Source organism: Trachemys scripta, chromosome 9 (assembly GCF_013100865.1).
Source record: "Trachemys scripta elegans isolate TJP31775 chromosome 9, CAS_Tse_1.0, whole genome shotgun sequence".
Classification (NCBI taxonomy): Eukaryota; Metazoa; Chordata; order Testudines; family Emydidae; genus Trachemys; species Trachemys scripta.
Window position 1 is genome coordinate 68,572,937 of NC_048306.1, and position 15,295 is coordinate 68,588,231.

General features: G+C 38.0%; 1 protein-coding gene across 1 annotated transcript in view; it reads left to right on the top strand.

Annotated features, from left to right (window-relative positions):
• Positions 1-213: 213 nt before the first annotated feature.
• NYAP2 (neuronal tyrosine-phosphorylated phosphoinositide-3-kinase adaptor 2) overlaps positions 214-15,295 on the top strand; it is a 185,254-nt gene continuing 170,172 nt past the window's right edge. The window contains exons 1-2 of the mRNA XM_034782220.1: positions 214-1,531; positions 8,521-8,763. Of these exons, the coding sequence (XP_034638111.1) occupies positions 8,558-8,763 (206 nt within the window). The 5' untranslated portion in view covers positions 214-1,531; positions 8,521-8,557. The remainder of the gene's footprint in view (positions 1,532-8,520; positions 8,764-15,295) is intronic.

Sequence of the window (15,295 nt, forward strand, 5' to 3'; positions counted from 1 at the left end):
TTAGGGAGTTATAAAATTGCATAGTTACATTCTGGATATTGATAATGCAGCATGCTGGATTCTTGAGTGCATCTCTCATGGAAAAAAAAAAAGGCAAGCAGCATACAGATCATGCTTATTCTGTCCAAGTAGGATAGTTTTGTTCTCATGCAATGGGAGCAGGTGGTGGAAGGTTGTTTTGATGAGGTTAAAAAGCTCCTCCCATCTTTCCCCAAGCAGCAGCCTAATCTGCGTCAGCAGTAATTGTGTGCCTTGCACTGCTTTACAGTGAGGGTGAGTGCAAAAGATATATCAATATGAGGTATCAAACTGAGACCTAGATGTTCCGTTTAAGTGGCTGCTCATTTCCTTGAGCCATAACATGGGCTAAAGGTTAACTTACACATTCTCCGAGGAAGAACAGTTTTTTTCTTTCTTTTTCTTTTAAGGTGTGTGTATTTCATATTCTTTACTACCTACAGAGGCTAAATATGATGTACGGTGTTGTTAATGCAGATTTTTTTCCCACTGGATTATTTGCTAATCAGACTACAGTACAGTGGAGATAAGAGAGAATCTGTTGCCTAGATAGGAGGCTTTAATGAGCAACTGAACCCCTGGGAGCTGAAATCTGAAGTAGAATGATGCTGTTTTCCGGTCTCTTGTCATTTCTTCACTTGCTTCTTCTCATCCGTTTTCCAATGGGCCTAGTGAGCAGGAACTATCCAAGGTACTAGAATGCTGGCTGCTTGGCTGCTGAATACAAGCGGATTGCAGAAAGAGAGGAGAACCAGATTACTGCTTATATCAGAAGGTAGGCTTGCTCTTTGTTTGAGAATCCCTGATTAATCAACAGCAGCATCAACAGACTAAGGCAGCTGGAGAGAGCAAGCCTGCCTGTAAGTCACGGGGGAGAGAGACGATGCCACAAGCTAGACTGCTTCAAACCTTCTATATCTAAGTGGCAATGAGAGAGAGAGCATCTTTTCTGCTGCAAGAAGCCATTTGGATAGGATGTTTTCTATTCCTTGTTTTCATTTATTTTTGTCTCCACAGAATACATTCAAATGAGGCACCTTAGCAATCTCTGTGTTGTTGCATATGACGGTGGTGTAATCTTCTACGTTGTAAAGTGGGTAAACATCATCCAGTTTCTTCTCAGCTGGACCTCAAAGCAGGGTGCTGTTTGTACCCTCCTATTTTCTATGCCCTCTGTTCTCTGAATGTGGATTTAAAGAAGCAAGCACCTGTCTTCTCTTGTCACTGCATTTTTAAACGCCAAACTTTAAAGGCCATTTTAATCCTATACCAAGAAGATCTTTAACATAACCCACTGACTTCTAGTGATGCAGAATTCTACAATCTGGGCATCTTTGCCAACAAGATTTAATGCACTTTAACTGAAGAAAAACTGAGCCTAATTGCAAATCTGTTTCTTATGGTGCTGAAATATTCCTTCAGACTGCACTGAGATAACCACAGGAAAGGGCTTTTACAGACAAAAGTCACCTTTGATTATTGCACTTAGCAGTCCCCGTGGACTTAAATTTTGGTATGTACATGTTTTTAAAAATTCTCTGAGCATGTTAATAGAATACAGTGCTAATTAGAGAAGGATAAGAAAAAATTATACTTACAAAACTGGAATAATTTGTAGTCAGGGATGTCTAATGCCAAAGTTTGCTTATCTGTTTTTGGCAGATTAATCAAGCTATTTCTTAACTAAACAATGCTGTAAATGTATCTCAGGCTATTTTATGTACCTACACACATTAGCTGTGTTTATAATAGGAACATTTGGAGCTGGATTTTTCATTTGTAAAAAGCCGTGCTAAATTATTAAAAACATTCTTTGCTCTATTCTGATGTATTAATTGATATGATTCATAACATCTGTGTTAGTTACTTATCAGACATGCCACACTATTAATATTTTACAACATCTGAATACATTACTCTTAGTAGTAAAATCTCCATTTCATTTTCTTAAGGGAGGGGGAAATATCACGTACACAAGAAGCTGATTCTTTCTTTCTTTCTTTCTTCTGAGTTCAAATACACATCTCTGTTTGCCCATAATGTTTTTCTAATTCTCCCCAGTAGTATCTGGATAATCTAAATCTCATAATTACATTAAGTGCTTGCTGTTAGGAATGCAGATTTGTTACATTTTAAGACATCATGTATTTCGGATGAAACATATTCAAGCTTTTTGAAAAGCCACCTTGATCAAAGTGTCTTATTGCAAAGTAAACAACAACAGCTTTCTAAATTCTAAAGCAGACAGGAGACACTGTAGGCAATGATCTTTCTGCTGCCCAAAATGCAGCATGAAGTGACCCAAATTCCAAGGTTTGGGGAGTATTTTTTTAGTTATTTAAACTCTTGATTGAATTACCTTTACACTTGAAAGGTGAAAGTTTATAGCCACAGGCTATTTTCTTAAATATACATAGCAGTTTTTTTTATTCTTCCCAAAGAGCCAATTTTAACCTCTTTAAGTGAAGGTTTTAGCATCACTTAGCTTCTGTGGCTTTCACTCAGGTGCTGGTGCTCATTACACTGCACAATATGAGTGTAAGATGGATAGTATGTAATCTTAGCAAAGATAACTTGTAAAAAATTATTTGCATTTAAGATTCAATTAGCCTCTATTTAATAAAAAAAAAAAAAGACCAAACTACATGATATGACTTAGGAAAGCTTGAGTGCCTAATTCATAGAGACTTTGCTCTCTGTTTGACATTAGAATCTAGTGTAGTACTACTTAGACAAACAACATGCCTGCTCGTTATTTGCCTTTTATTGATGCACTGCTTGTTCATGCTTCTCCTTTTAACAATTAATCAAATCAAATATTTAACATATGGAAGCTTGCCTGGCAAAGGGGTAGAAATATTATGAGAGGTATAGAAGCGATTTCATGGAAGGCAGCATCTCATTCCATTTGCTGACGTATTTGCAGTCGCTTCTTCTGGAGAGGGAAAAGTATACTGTCAACTCCCCAGTACCACGAGGCCCTTATTAGTGGGGCTGTAGTCATTAGTTTGTGAAAGTCGGATGTGGTCTGTCTACTTTGCACTTATTGCCTTGCAAGCAACTGGAACACTGCAGCAGAAACTCAAAGGGCAGGATGGCAATTTAGCATTCTTGATCTGTGCAAAATGCTTTTGAAATGTTGAGTTTTGCTGAGATAGCCAACAAGTAACGCTAAAGTGAATGGGGTTTAAAATTGAGGAGTGTGAGTATGCAGGGAGGAAAGCAGGAATGAAGTGGAATACATATCCCCCATGAATCCAGGGTTGGATTCATGACATGTACTACACCAGTGTTGAGTTGTGTCAGCCTTAATCCTCCTATGTTTAAAAAACAAAATGCCTCCCATTGATTTGAGAAGAACGCAATCAGTGCCTTTGTCACTATTTGAACAAGCTCCTTCAGTTTAATGTCAACATTGCCAGTTTTTAATGTAGCACAGCTGCATTTTGAGGCTATCAAGCAGGAGGAAAAGCAACTGTGAAGATTCTTGGGGTGGCCTAACCATGAATAAAGGTGGAGCCACTTCTCTGAATTTTACAACATAGCAACAGCATGATATTACATGCAATCACTGCACTTAGTAGTCTGACTTTAGCATTCCTTGCACATGGACTGTGCATTTTCTGGATGGGTGTTAGTTTTTTAATACTAGGATTCTGTACATTATGCATCAGATCAAATAGAAAATTATATTTCAAATGTAAAAAGATATACTAGAGTATTTCATAGCACCTTTGTGAAACACCGTGCATTATTTACCCACATTTTCAGAAATCACATCTGAAGTATTACAAGTGTCTTATAGTCAGTCCTGTTAATAGGCAAAAATCAGTCAGGGAACTGCTTGCCCTTGCCAGTAAACTGTATGTATTTGTAGAAAAGTTGGCAAAAATTTAGTTTAATTTCTTTCATGTGGTCAGCTGATTGCATGGGCAGTGGCACTGTAAGCTGCTCCATGTTGCCCTGATAATGTCTCTCAACTTTGACTTGGCTGAGAGGAGAAGGTGATGAGACTTTCAGAACTTGATGTTTTTTGAAGAAGGGATTGTCCTGCCTAACCTGCAAAAAACTGTCCTGCTAATGTACAGCGATTGACTTCCAAGACCCTTCCCAGAATGCTTATTCATTGATATTATGGAACATCAATATATAACATTTTTGCATTCTATTGTATACATTAATAAATATAATGGTATTCACAGTAGCATAGCACATTTATGGGGATAAATATAGGTCCAGTCTTTATAGGCTTGCCAAGTCATCCAGCATATACAGTTACACTTGAGAAAATGCCCAGATTTATTGTAGTCATAAAAGCATCCATAGAGTAGTTGAGAAAATGAAGACAAACATATGGACTGAGGGGTTTTCTAAAACCACCTAGACACAGTGAACAGAGAACAATAAGCGCCCTAGCTTTTCTGAGTATGAGATTACTCATGTAATTGACACATGTACCTTTCATGTAATTTTTTTTTTAAATGAAGTGTATGCCTTGGATACCTTTTTAGCTATATCCTCACTGTAGGATCGATTGTCAAAAGTGCTCAATGAAATCAGTGGCATTGACTTATCATTACTATTCCATACCATTGACTTCACTGGGAGCAGAATTAGGCTGACATTAGGTGTTTTTGAAACAGCCCCTCCCCATGTATATATATCCACTCAGAGAGGGGTGGAAAGTGGGACAAGAGAATTTTTCAAATTAAGCAACCTCCATGTAACAATTAGCCAGTATTTTCCAGTTTCAAAAATCAAACAAACTGAAAACAAGTTGATTATGCAAGATGCAAGTGGCCCTATGATTCTCTTCCTCTCATCACCAGCTAATTAAAACTCCAGGAGCGCTATATGCACAACAGGGGTGACAAAATGTTGCCTCACCTCAGGCTTACATTACATATTTAGTGACTTACAGATGTGTAATCAAATGTAAATGTACTCAAACAGAATACTTGCTTGACTTTTATCTCCTATGATAAATGACTGGAAATGGTTGTTTGTCTGAGTTTACCAGAAATTAAAACCTTTGGTCAGCCGTTGATCAGTGTTGTCCATAACCTACATTACCAAGAGAGAGTGTCAGATAATGCATATTATGACTCAAAGGGCCACATGTATTGGTTACACATTCTCACCAGTCTGGATATTCAAGTAAATAAAATGTCTGAAGCAACACCATTGTGTATTAACAAAAATCAGTCTGTCGTATTACACAGGATAGATTAATAAAGTAACAATGTTTACAGTAATAAGTACTCTAAGCTTTGACTAGTCCCAGCTGTTTGAAGTTTATGCCCTATTTAAGCATGGCAGATACAAGTTTCAAATACTGGCAAATGCCATGAGATTGCAAAATTCAAAAATTATATCAGATATTTAGGATCTGATCCAGCAAATATTTGCTACTGATCTCACTACTTATTTTAATATGTAGTGCCACTGATGTCAATACCACACACTGAATCCTATGGGACTAAGCAGACAGTGATATGCTTGGTATAAAGTGATTGCAGGAATGGCTTCAATGGGACTATGACAGTAGTTAGAACTGTGATCAGTAGTGTTTGCAAAAGTGTATCCTTAAATTGTAAACTATTTGTGTCAGGGAATGTGTCTTACTCTATGTTTCTAAAACCCCAAAGAAATGTACAGTGTTAGCTACATGGTCAGTAATAAATAGTAACTAATACAATAACACAATATAATAAAATATCTGGCCAGTTCATACAGCAAAACAGAGACTCATCTCTATTGAGCACATGTATGTTTGCCTTCTCCATATTGCTTTGACCTAGGGATTAATATACTTCAATAAAAAATAAAATTCTTTGTAACATGAGCCTTAGCTAAGCAGCTCTTTCATATTGTTAAATGCCTGTATATTTTAGGCCTCAGAAAAAGAGAACGCAGAATAAAATGCAGTAACCAAGTCATGTGGAGGACATGTAATAAACAAAGTTCTGTATGCCTCAGTGAAAAAGATCAGAATAATTCACCATTTAATAATTCTTTAGGACCTGATCCAAAGTCCACTGAAGTCATTGGGAGTCTTTCTATTGACCAATGAACTTTGGATCAGGCCCCAAAGCCTCATCAATATACAGTAAATATACTCTTCAAGGGTGAAATTCTGTCCCCAGTGACACCAATGGCAAAATTTCCTTTAACTTAATGGAGCCAGGATTTCATGGTTGAATGTACCTTACCTTAAAGGAACTCTGTCACTACCACATGTGTTACTGTTTTATGTACACTGAAAGGGTACATGTATACAGCATTTTGGATGAATGGGAGCAAGCCTTCCAGCCCAGGTCAACAGACTCAGGCTAGGGGGACTTGTGTTAGAGCTCTAAGAATAGCTGTATAGACAGCACTTCGAAGTTGCAGTCTGGGCTGGTGTTTGAGCTCTGTAGTCCATCCCCCTTCCTAGGCTTCAGAACTTGAACCGCAGCTTCAAAGCACTCTCTATACAGCTATAGTTGGAGCACTAGCATGAGCTCTGCTACCCCAAGTCTGTTGACCCAGGCTGGGAGGCTCGCTCCCGCTTGTTCCAAAATGCCGTGTAGACATACCCAGAAAGTGTTTAAGTCTAAATGTAAACGACCTTAAAATAAGGGAAGGGACTAGATTCTAAATCTCTAGTTAAAAGAAAACAAACTCTGGAGACAGAATGATTCTGAATCTAGTCCTGTGTTCCATAATCAGACAGAATTTAAATTGAAGGCAAAAGGAGGTTTGTCCAAGTAAAGGCTGCCATCTCAGGCTCTATAGTTCCATAACTATTATAGAGGTAGCCACGTTGGTCCAAATTCACTTCTGTTGAAATGCCAGTGAAATTACACAAAGAACAAGGCTGCCAGGTTGACTCTGCTCTGAGATCCTTAAGATAGGTGCTGATCCTGCATATTGTTCTATGCAGAGAGACTCCTGTGCCCACACAGAGCCCCAGTGGATTTAAAAGGGGGACTTCTGCATGGGTGCAGAGGGCTTGCCTGGAGGGAATAGGTTGCATGATTGGGGCCTTAGTGCTTTCTGACTTTTAAGATTTTAACTGCTCAACTTTAATGTTACTCTAAAGTCATTTTTACATTTATATTTTTTGTTTTGTAAAAAAAAGGGAAGTAAAGGCAATGAAATGGTCTGTATTTAATGGGACACCAAAAATATTTCCGTCTGAAACCTGACTTACTTTTGCTACCAGTAACAGCTAAAATTACTAAACAAAAAAGATTTTTTTTTGGTCGGTGGGGAGAGGAGGACCTCTGCCTTTCCTAGTTCCTTTGTGAATTTAAAAGCACTGTGGTCTCAGGGTGTGGGCTGTGCCCACAGGTGCACAGTGATTATTGGAATCTATTAGAGATTTTAATTTTGTGTTTAAAACTAATAACTGTCCACATCAGAATTTTACTTATCCAGCAGCATGAAAGAATGCTGAAATGGGCCTGGAAACATACCACTATATAACAAAGAGAGAAAATATTTTGATGCTAGTTCAACAGTTGCTCCTACGCTACAGTCCACATGCAGACAGAACTCCCATTGCCTGCTCAGTAAAATCAGTTAAGGTATTCTCACTGTCCTGGCATTGTTCTTATGCTGTATTATGGTTACATAGACTCGGTACTTGTCCGAGAAATGATACCATCCTTCCTCCTCATTCTACCCAGACCCTGCATGAGTTTGGATAAATTACTTTAGTCTCTCTGTGCCTCAAATCTCCCTCTGTGAAATGGGGATAATAGTACTTCTTTCATAGGGGCGTTGTGAGGATAGCTACATTAAAAGACTGTGAGGTGATGGAGACCATATAAGAACCTAAGACAGAAAAAATATTCACACTTTATATGAAGAATCTATTTATAAAGGATTGACAAATGGTTAATATATATTAATAAATTACCAATTGTTATAGAGTCCAATAAATTGCTTGAAACTATGGCTTACAACCATGTATAACCCCAATGTTTATAGCAATATATAATGCATACGACTTATTATTAATATGTTACAATAATTTATTAACTCTTTATAAATGGCACTTCAAAGTGTGATTTAAAAACATTAGTAAATAATATGAACCTAGGACCTGAGGTAGGATCCTGACTCCACTGTGCTGAAGCACTGTACAAACACAAAGGGACCCAGGGTCCTTGCCTTGAAGAGTTTACAATCAACTCAAGGACAAGATGCAATTTAGTGAATGTAAGAAACAATTGGAAGGGGAGGAGGGAAAGGAGGGAAAGGAGAGCCGAGAAACAGTATTAAGATCACATGATAACACAAGCTTACAATGTCCATAACCTAGTGGTTCTGGGCAACTTACATGAAAAGGGGGTTGTTTTGTTTTGCCTTGTTTGCTATAAATTTAAGTAGGAGGCTGGCCTCAAAAATATTTCCTGCCAAGCACTGCAAATTGCTACTGACAACATATTATCTGTAATAAACTGCAAGCTTTTTGCTCACTGATTAAGGTATCATGTGTCTTTCAACCTGCAGGAAGTGTTGCTTTCCTTCGTCCATTATCTCCTGCAAAATGATGAATTCTAATCAGGAGGAGGTCACGTTGGGCACTTTTCTCCAGTATATTGAAGATATGGGGATGAAGGCCTATGATGGCTTGGTTATACAGAATGCATCAGACATTGCTCGAGAGAATGATCGCATGAGGAATGAAACAAACCTGGCTTACTTGAAAGAAAAGAATGAAAAACGCCGCAAACAAGAAGAAGCAATAAAACGGTAAATATATCAATAAAAAGAACATTGTTTGCAAGGAAGTAGCCATGAGAAAATAATCCCATTGACTATTGGCTTCAGATGTATGGTCTGTAAAACTGATTGAAAAGTAAAGGGCCAGACCTTCAGCTGGTACAAATCAGCATAGCTCTAGTAATATCTTTGTAGCCAATGTTGATTTACACCAGCTGAGGATCTGCCCCCACACCGAGCTGTTCATGTCATATGTTTTACACTATGCATGAATGACAGAGTGGCTCTGTCCTCAGAAATGTGAGAAAGACGATACTCTTAACTAACAGAATATATCTCGAACCAAATGTATGAGTTTGGGGCCCACATCAGTGTGATTTCTAAATAAAAGTTAGGTTGGTGTGAATTAAATTGCATTTCTTGGAGAACTGATCCTGCACACACTTTCAAATGTGTAACTTGTACAACTGAGTAATCCCTCCAATGGAACATCTCATGTGTAAAGTTAAGTACATTCCTATGTGTTTGCAGGATTCGGACATTAGGGAATATTCCTTGTGGATCAAAATAGATTATTCTCGATTTGATGCTTTTATATAAAAAATACTTTAATAATATCAAAGAACTCACAGTACTTACTTGCTATTTATGGGATCTCTTCATCATCCTGCTCTCTCTGAAGCCATCAGAAACTTTATCATTCATTTAAATGGAAATGGAATAGATCCCATAAATGCATGAAAGGTCGGATTCTGTAAATGTTCTAAATACAGAACTCCCATAGATTTTAATGAGCAGCTTAAGAAAGAGTGCTTACTCGATCTAGCCTCAAATTCCCAGGGATGTCAATGAGAACTGTGCACTTTCATGGACAGGAGAAAAGGATGAGCAAAAGACATATTTACATATTCAAATCTTACATTGCTTTGAGGGAAAGGACAAATTGTATAATACAAACCAGGTAACCACCCATCTAAGTACCAAACTTGCATATGCAAATGAAAGATTTGAACACACAGAGGTAGGAGGCTCTTTGAATATTTCCCCCAGTGTGAATCTTCAGCATAGTAATATAAGTGATTAAATGTTGCAAAATGTACCATGTACTGTACAGGTAAAACAGACCTGCTGTGCTGCTGAATATTCCAGGGATACCTTAATAGCCCATTAATTCTGATGGAATGTTAATAGAGCAGTAGAAATAGATCTGGCGCTCTGGGTGAAAAAGCAACAAAAGCTGAAATTGTGACTGCCATGTTTCCTGATGTTTTTGGATTTTCTGTTTGAATGCTACTTTTATGTTTGGGGAATGGGGAAAAGACAGTGTGACATGGTAGGGGAACAGCAAAAAGTAATCAAACGTGCATTTTGGAATATTCTTAGGGATTTGTGGGACATACTATATTTAGAGTGCTTCAGAATGTTTGGGAGTGGAGAATGTAGGTTTTTTTGGTGGTTCAGTTGTAATACATATGACGTGATAAGGTTACATTAACTGGCCATAAGGAAAACAGGTTAGTTTTCTGTTTTGGTTTATGCTGGTTGTGCTTTTGTTTAATCTGTGCCATCTTTGTTTCTTTTCTGTTTTCTCTATGTAAACAAACTAGCTATATAATGTATATATTTGTTCTTTCCCTCTCTCGTACACACACACACAACTTACCCACTGTTGGATTTTAACAGGTAAATGTCTGTATAACACACTAACACAGACAGTTCCGCAGACCTCACACTTGGGAAGGAAGAAAAGACACAGAAATCACATCTGCCCTAGAGGAATATTGCCGAAAATGGCCTGTTGCTGCTAATGCTGGCTCTAGTGTAGATGAGTTATTAGTTACTAGCACCACTATTCACTGTCACCTACATGCCATGGCAGCTGGCAGGCTGTCTAGAATAAGATGCCCCAAGTGGAGCTAAACTGATTCTAGCAATAGGGGAAATTTGTTGATAAACTTCCCTGGTATAGACAAGGAAACAAGGTGTTAATGTCTTTGGTTTTGTTTTTAGTTAGTGGATGGCAAATAGAGCATTTGGCAAATTGTTTCGGCTGGGGAAAAAAAGATTTTTTTTTTAATGTCAAAGTCATTCAAACCTTTTGGACACTTTGTTTCGGTGATAAAAAAACAAACAAAAAAATCACTGGAGTCAAAATAAACCAATTGTGTGTGTGTGTGGGGAGGGGTTATTATTATTTTTCAATTCAGCCACCAAACAATCAAACTGTGCCCAGAAAGAGATGTGGGTGTGAAAATGAGTCCATCCTGGGCTGAGGAAACAGGCCAACCACCCACAGCCAGGCCATGCTTCCCAGATTTGTGTGCCCGGCAGGGGTCGGTGGGGTGGTAATCTCTCCTTTCTCAGGAAGAAAGGAGTCAGGGGTGTGCTGGATGGAAATAGATCTGGGGATGGATTTGCATCATGCCACCCAGTGGTCTTTCAGGAAGGATAATAAAACCTGAGGCCACATTACCATTCTGATAGAGCCTCCCCTGATAGCAGGGATCCTTCTGGGGGCTGTTGCTGGCCACAGAAGCACTTGCAGTGGGGAGACACAGCCAGGGAGTTCGTATGTCTGAAGGGCACCACGGCTGCATAGAGGCACAAAAACTCTTTGAAAATGGCCCTGGCCTCTTGCTGAATGTTCCATAGACTGGGAAACAAGTTTTCCTTCCCTTTAGCTCCCTCCCACAGGTTCCCCTGCACACAGTCTGGGGTGGGAAAGGGGGAGGGGCTATTCTCCCCTTTTATTAAGAGAACTGAAAACTGTGATAACCTGGAAGAACTCCGACTTGTCTAAAAGAGCAATGACATCAAAAACCACTTAAGTTGATTGCAAGTCAGTCTGCTCCCTGTGGAGACCTCAAGGGATTTATCCAATGCCATGTTCCCTGTTGACAAGTGGCAGGCATAAAATATGGCATAGGATTATTACTTCCCCTCTTTGTTTCATGCAACTATCCTTAAGTATTTGCACTATTAACTTTGGTCTTTTAGATTACTTTTGATTCCTGCACATATGATCTAGAGAGATACAGTAGTTGCTAGGGAACACATGCAGGCATAAAATCATGAAAAGACCAGAGACCACATGATGAAGTGTGCTGAGGTAAAAAACTCAAAACAAATGTTGTTTGGGTTAGAAGTGTTCCTGACTGAGGATACAATTTCCAAAACATTCCCTGGCATTAATAATACCATTTTTGGGAGCCATTCATTTTGAGTACAAAATGATTCTTTTTAGAAGAAGGTTGATCACGGTTTTTAACAAAATAGCATGAAGTAATTTATTTATTTTCTCAGTTACATGGGTAGAAACTTTTAAGATAGATAAAATAATTCAGTGAAATGCATTAGATGGTGCCAGTGTTCTATAAATACAATGTGAAAAATGACCTACAAAAATTAAAATGCCCTTGCATTATACATTTTTCTTGAGAAAGGGTTAGGAGTGCTACATCGCATTGTATTTGTGCACTAACAGTGGCATTGATGTACTTTTTGGTATGATTGTTAATTCAACACATATTGATAGGTTAATTATGGAAGAAATATTGTATCAATCATTTATAAGTTACAAGAAATAAAACATGCCTCATATTGGACTGAGCAAAAATTTAGTCTCTCTCTCATCTTGCTGGACCGAGTCAGATGATCTGATCTGAATTTTTGACCTAATTTTAGCCCAGTATTTAGCGATTATGTAAAGAAAACAAGGATAATGTTCTGAGAAAGGGCTGAGATTAAATAGTAAATATGTTTTCATACATAGTTAGCACTTAATTTCTGGACATATTGATTTTTTTTGTATCTTATTTTTCTGGTCTTACTATTTTATTGTAGAGACAACATGGAAGAGGTAATATCATTTATTGGACCAACTTCTGTTGGTGAGAGAGACAAGCTTTCGAGCTTACACTGAGCTGTTCTATAAGTTTGAAGGCTGGTCTGGCCAGCGTGACAGGAAACTATTATCAGAATATTGCCATATTGCCTACAGAGTTTATGTGTTACAAATACAAAGTTAAGAAGCATTATAGCTTTCATTAGGAATCTAGTTGCAATGCTGGAAGGTGCATGTTAGCCATTCTTAATAGAAAACAGTGCACCACATTCTGGAGGCAGCACTTCTGGGAATAAAACGCCTGGTTGCCTCATCAATTCAGGGTGCCCAGGGGAAGGTTGAGTATTTTGGGTTTATCCTCAAGCACCCATGATAACAGGCATTTGCCTATTAGCTCATCCATAGTTGAAACATACATTCAAAAGGCTTTAAGCCTATTAAACTTCCTTACACTTTTCTATGCTATCTTGCCCTATATAAAACTCAACTGGAAAGCATTTTTTTTAAATGCATGAATTCAAATTCTCATGTGAAAACTGAAATAACAGTCACATCAACCATATGAAGTCACTGGGGTTGCATGGCATATACATTAGTGTAAAAATGGTGCCTGTACATTCAACAGTTTTGTCCTACAGTCTTCCACTCCTTGGCTGCCAATTCTATAGAGAATATTTTTATTTTGATGCACATGTAAAAATGTAATTTCCCTCATGCTAATTTGATGGTTTGAGTGACCACGAATCTCCACCTATCGAGATTTGGACATATCTGTAAGAGTATTTCTTCCTGTTTCAAGCTGTTAACCTTGCTCGCAGCCCATTTTTAGCACTGTGAAATGGCATTGTGGAAAGCTTTGTTTTTGCTTGTTATTGAGAGTAAACAGACAGATGCCGACATGAAGGAGGAGCTTTTAGTAGTGCTGTTCTGTGGTAGAGCTAGCAGATATGGGCCAGCCAGCCAAAAGCAGAATTAAGCTCTTCTATTAAAGAAGGAATTGTAATGAACAGCTGTCATCCTAACCTCTCCTCCCCACGGCAGATCACATATTGAAGAGTAACCCATCGGCAAAATGTAAGATAATATTTTTTCTCTCTATCTCTAAATATGTATTTTAACGGGTTTGGAGGCAATTGAGTGGAGGCACTGTCTGTAGTTTTCAATGGTTATGTCCTTAGGTTTCTTTCTAAATAGGACATCCTTCAGCTAAAAGCTAGGCATTTCTAAAAGTATGCAACAGCAAACAAGGATGAAATTTTTTTTGGTCCATGGCTTTATTTACTGCTAAAAGCTCTATTTAGCAGAGAAAGTGTGTGATTTTAGAGAAACAAAATAGTGTGCATGGACATGTTAAAGTGCTTCTACCAAAATGTTTATATCAGAATCAAAATAGCCAAAGGAAAGTCTTTTCATTACCAACTTACAGTGCACAATGAACTTAATTTCAATAATATGTGGATATCAAGAAAATACTTTAGGCAAAAGAATGCATACTCTCGTTTTTTTTTTAAATGGTAAAAATATTTGCCAGTAGTTGAAAGTGTGCTCAGTCAACTACACATTTCAAAATATATGGTAGAATATTCATGCTCAGCAGGTAATGTCTGCAGCCAGACCTCAAGGAAAAACACAAAAGTGGAATAAATGCAGCCATTGTCGGTGATAGGCTCAGTGAAAACATCTGCAAGTGCAGATATGGGGTTTTGTTGAGAGGTTGTTAATTATGAACTCATCAGTTTATTGCTTTACAATACAAGGTTTACCATTCAGTGACAAGGAGATTTTCTGACATAACCTGATGTTTTAATCAAGAGGAATGTGCTGTTGAAGAACTTAATGATGGCACCAGTAAAAGTTCTGATTTTTTCATGATTCTCCATTACATGATTATAGTAACTCTTTGGAATGTACTAGGATACAAGTCATATTATGGTGGAGCTAGTCACAACATTGTAGTTAAGGTTCTGTTAAAGATTTCAGTTTAACACAGGAGTTTAAAATCTTTATTTTGTGAAACTCTCAAAACATCACATATAGTTCAGTTAGTGTAGCAACATCTTTTCTATGCATAGCAAGTAAAATAGTTGCCCTGTTGACCTCCGCATGTATTTTCTTACATTTATAAGTAAATAGACGAGATGATCCAGCTGACAAATCCTCCTTCCCAAATGCTCAGACCCATATGGCTACCCCTATTAGTGCAATACAAAATAAACAAACCCCAAAGCAAATGTATTACTATTGTCATTTCTGGAAATATTACTTTAGGGCAGTCTTGCAAAATAAGTCAATATTTACCAGCTGAGGCAAACAACTACTTGTTGTCCGGTATTGTGACAGTACTGCCAACCCCAAGTGATCAAAATCAGAAAACAGAGAAAAATAATCAGGAGATTGGTATAAAAATCATGAGGTTCATTTCAAGTAAATCTTATACAGTTTTGAGTGTCTCTTTCCAGTGATATTTAACTTGTAATGTGAAAAGGTGAGCTCCCCCAGCACTCATCACCCCACAAAGCCTAGCTAAGTCATTTTGACTTGACTTCCATTAGCCAGATTTAAAAGGACAATAGGGCAGAGGAATGGACGTAGATGGCTCAGAGGACTGGTAATGGGATACAGAGCCCTTCCCCTTGAAGTCATCAGTTAAAATACAGCCCAAGTCAATAGTGGTTGAAAGTTATTGCTACCTGTTTGCTGTGTACTAACTGGTGTGAA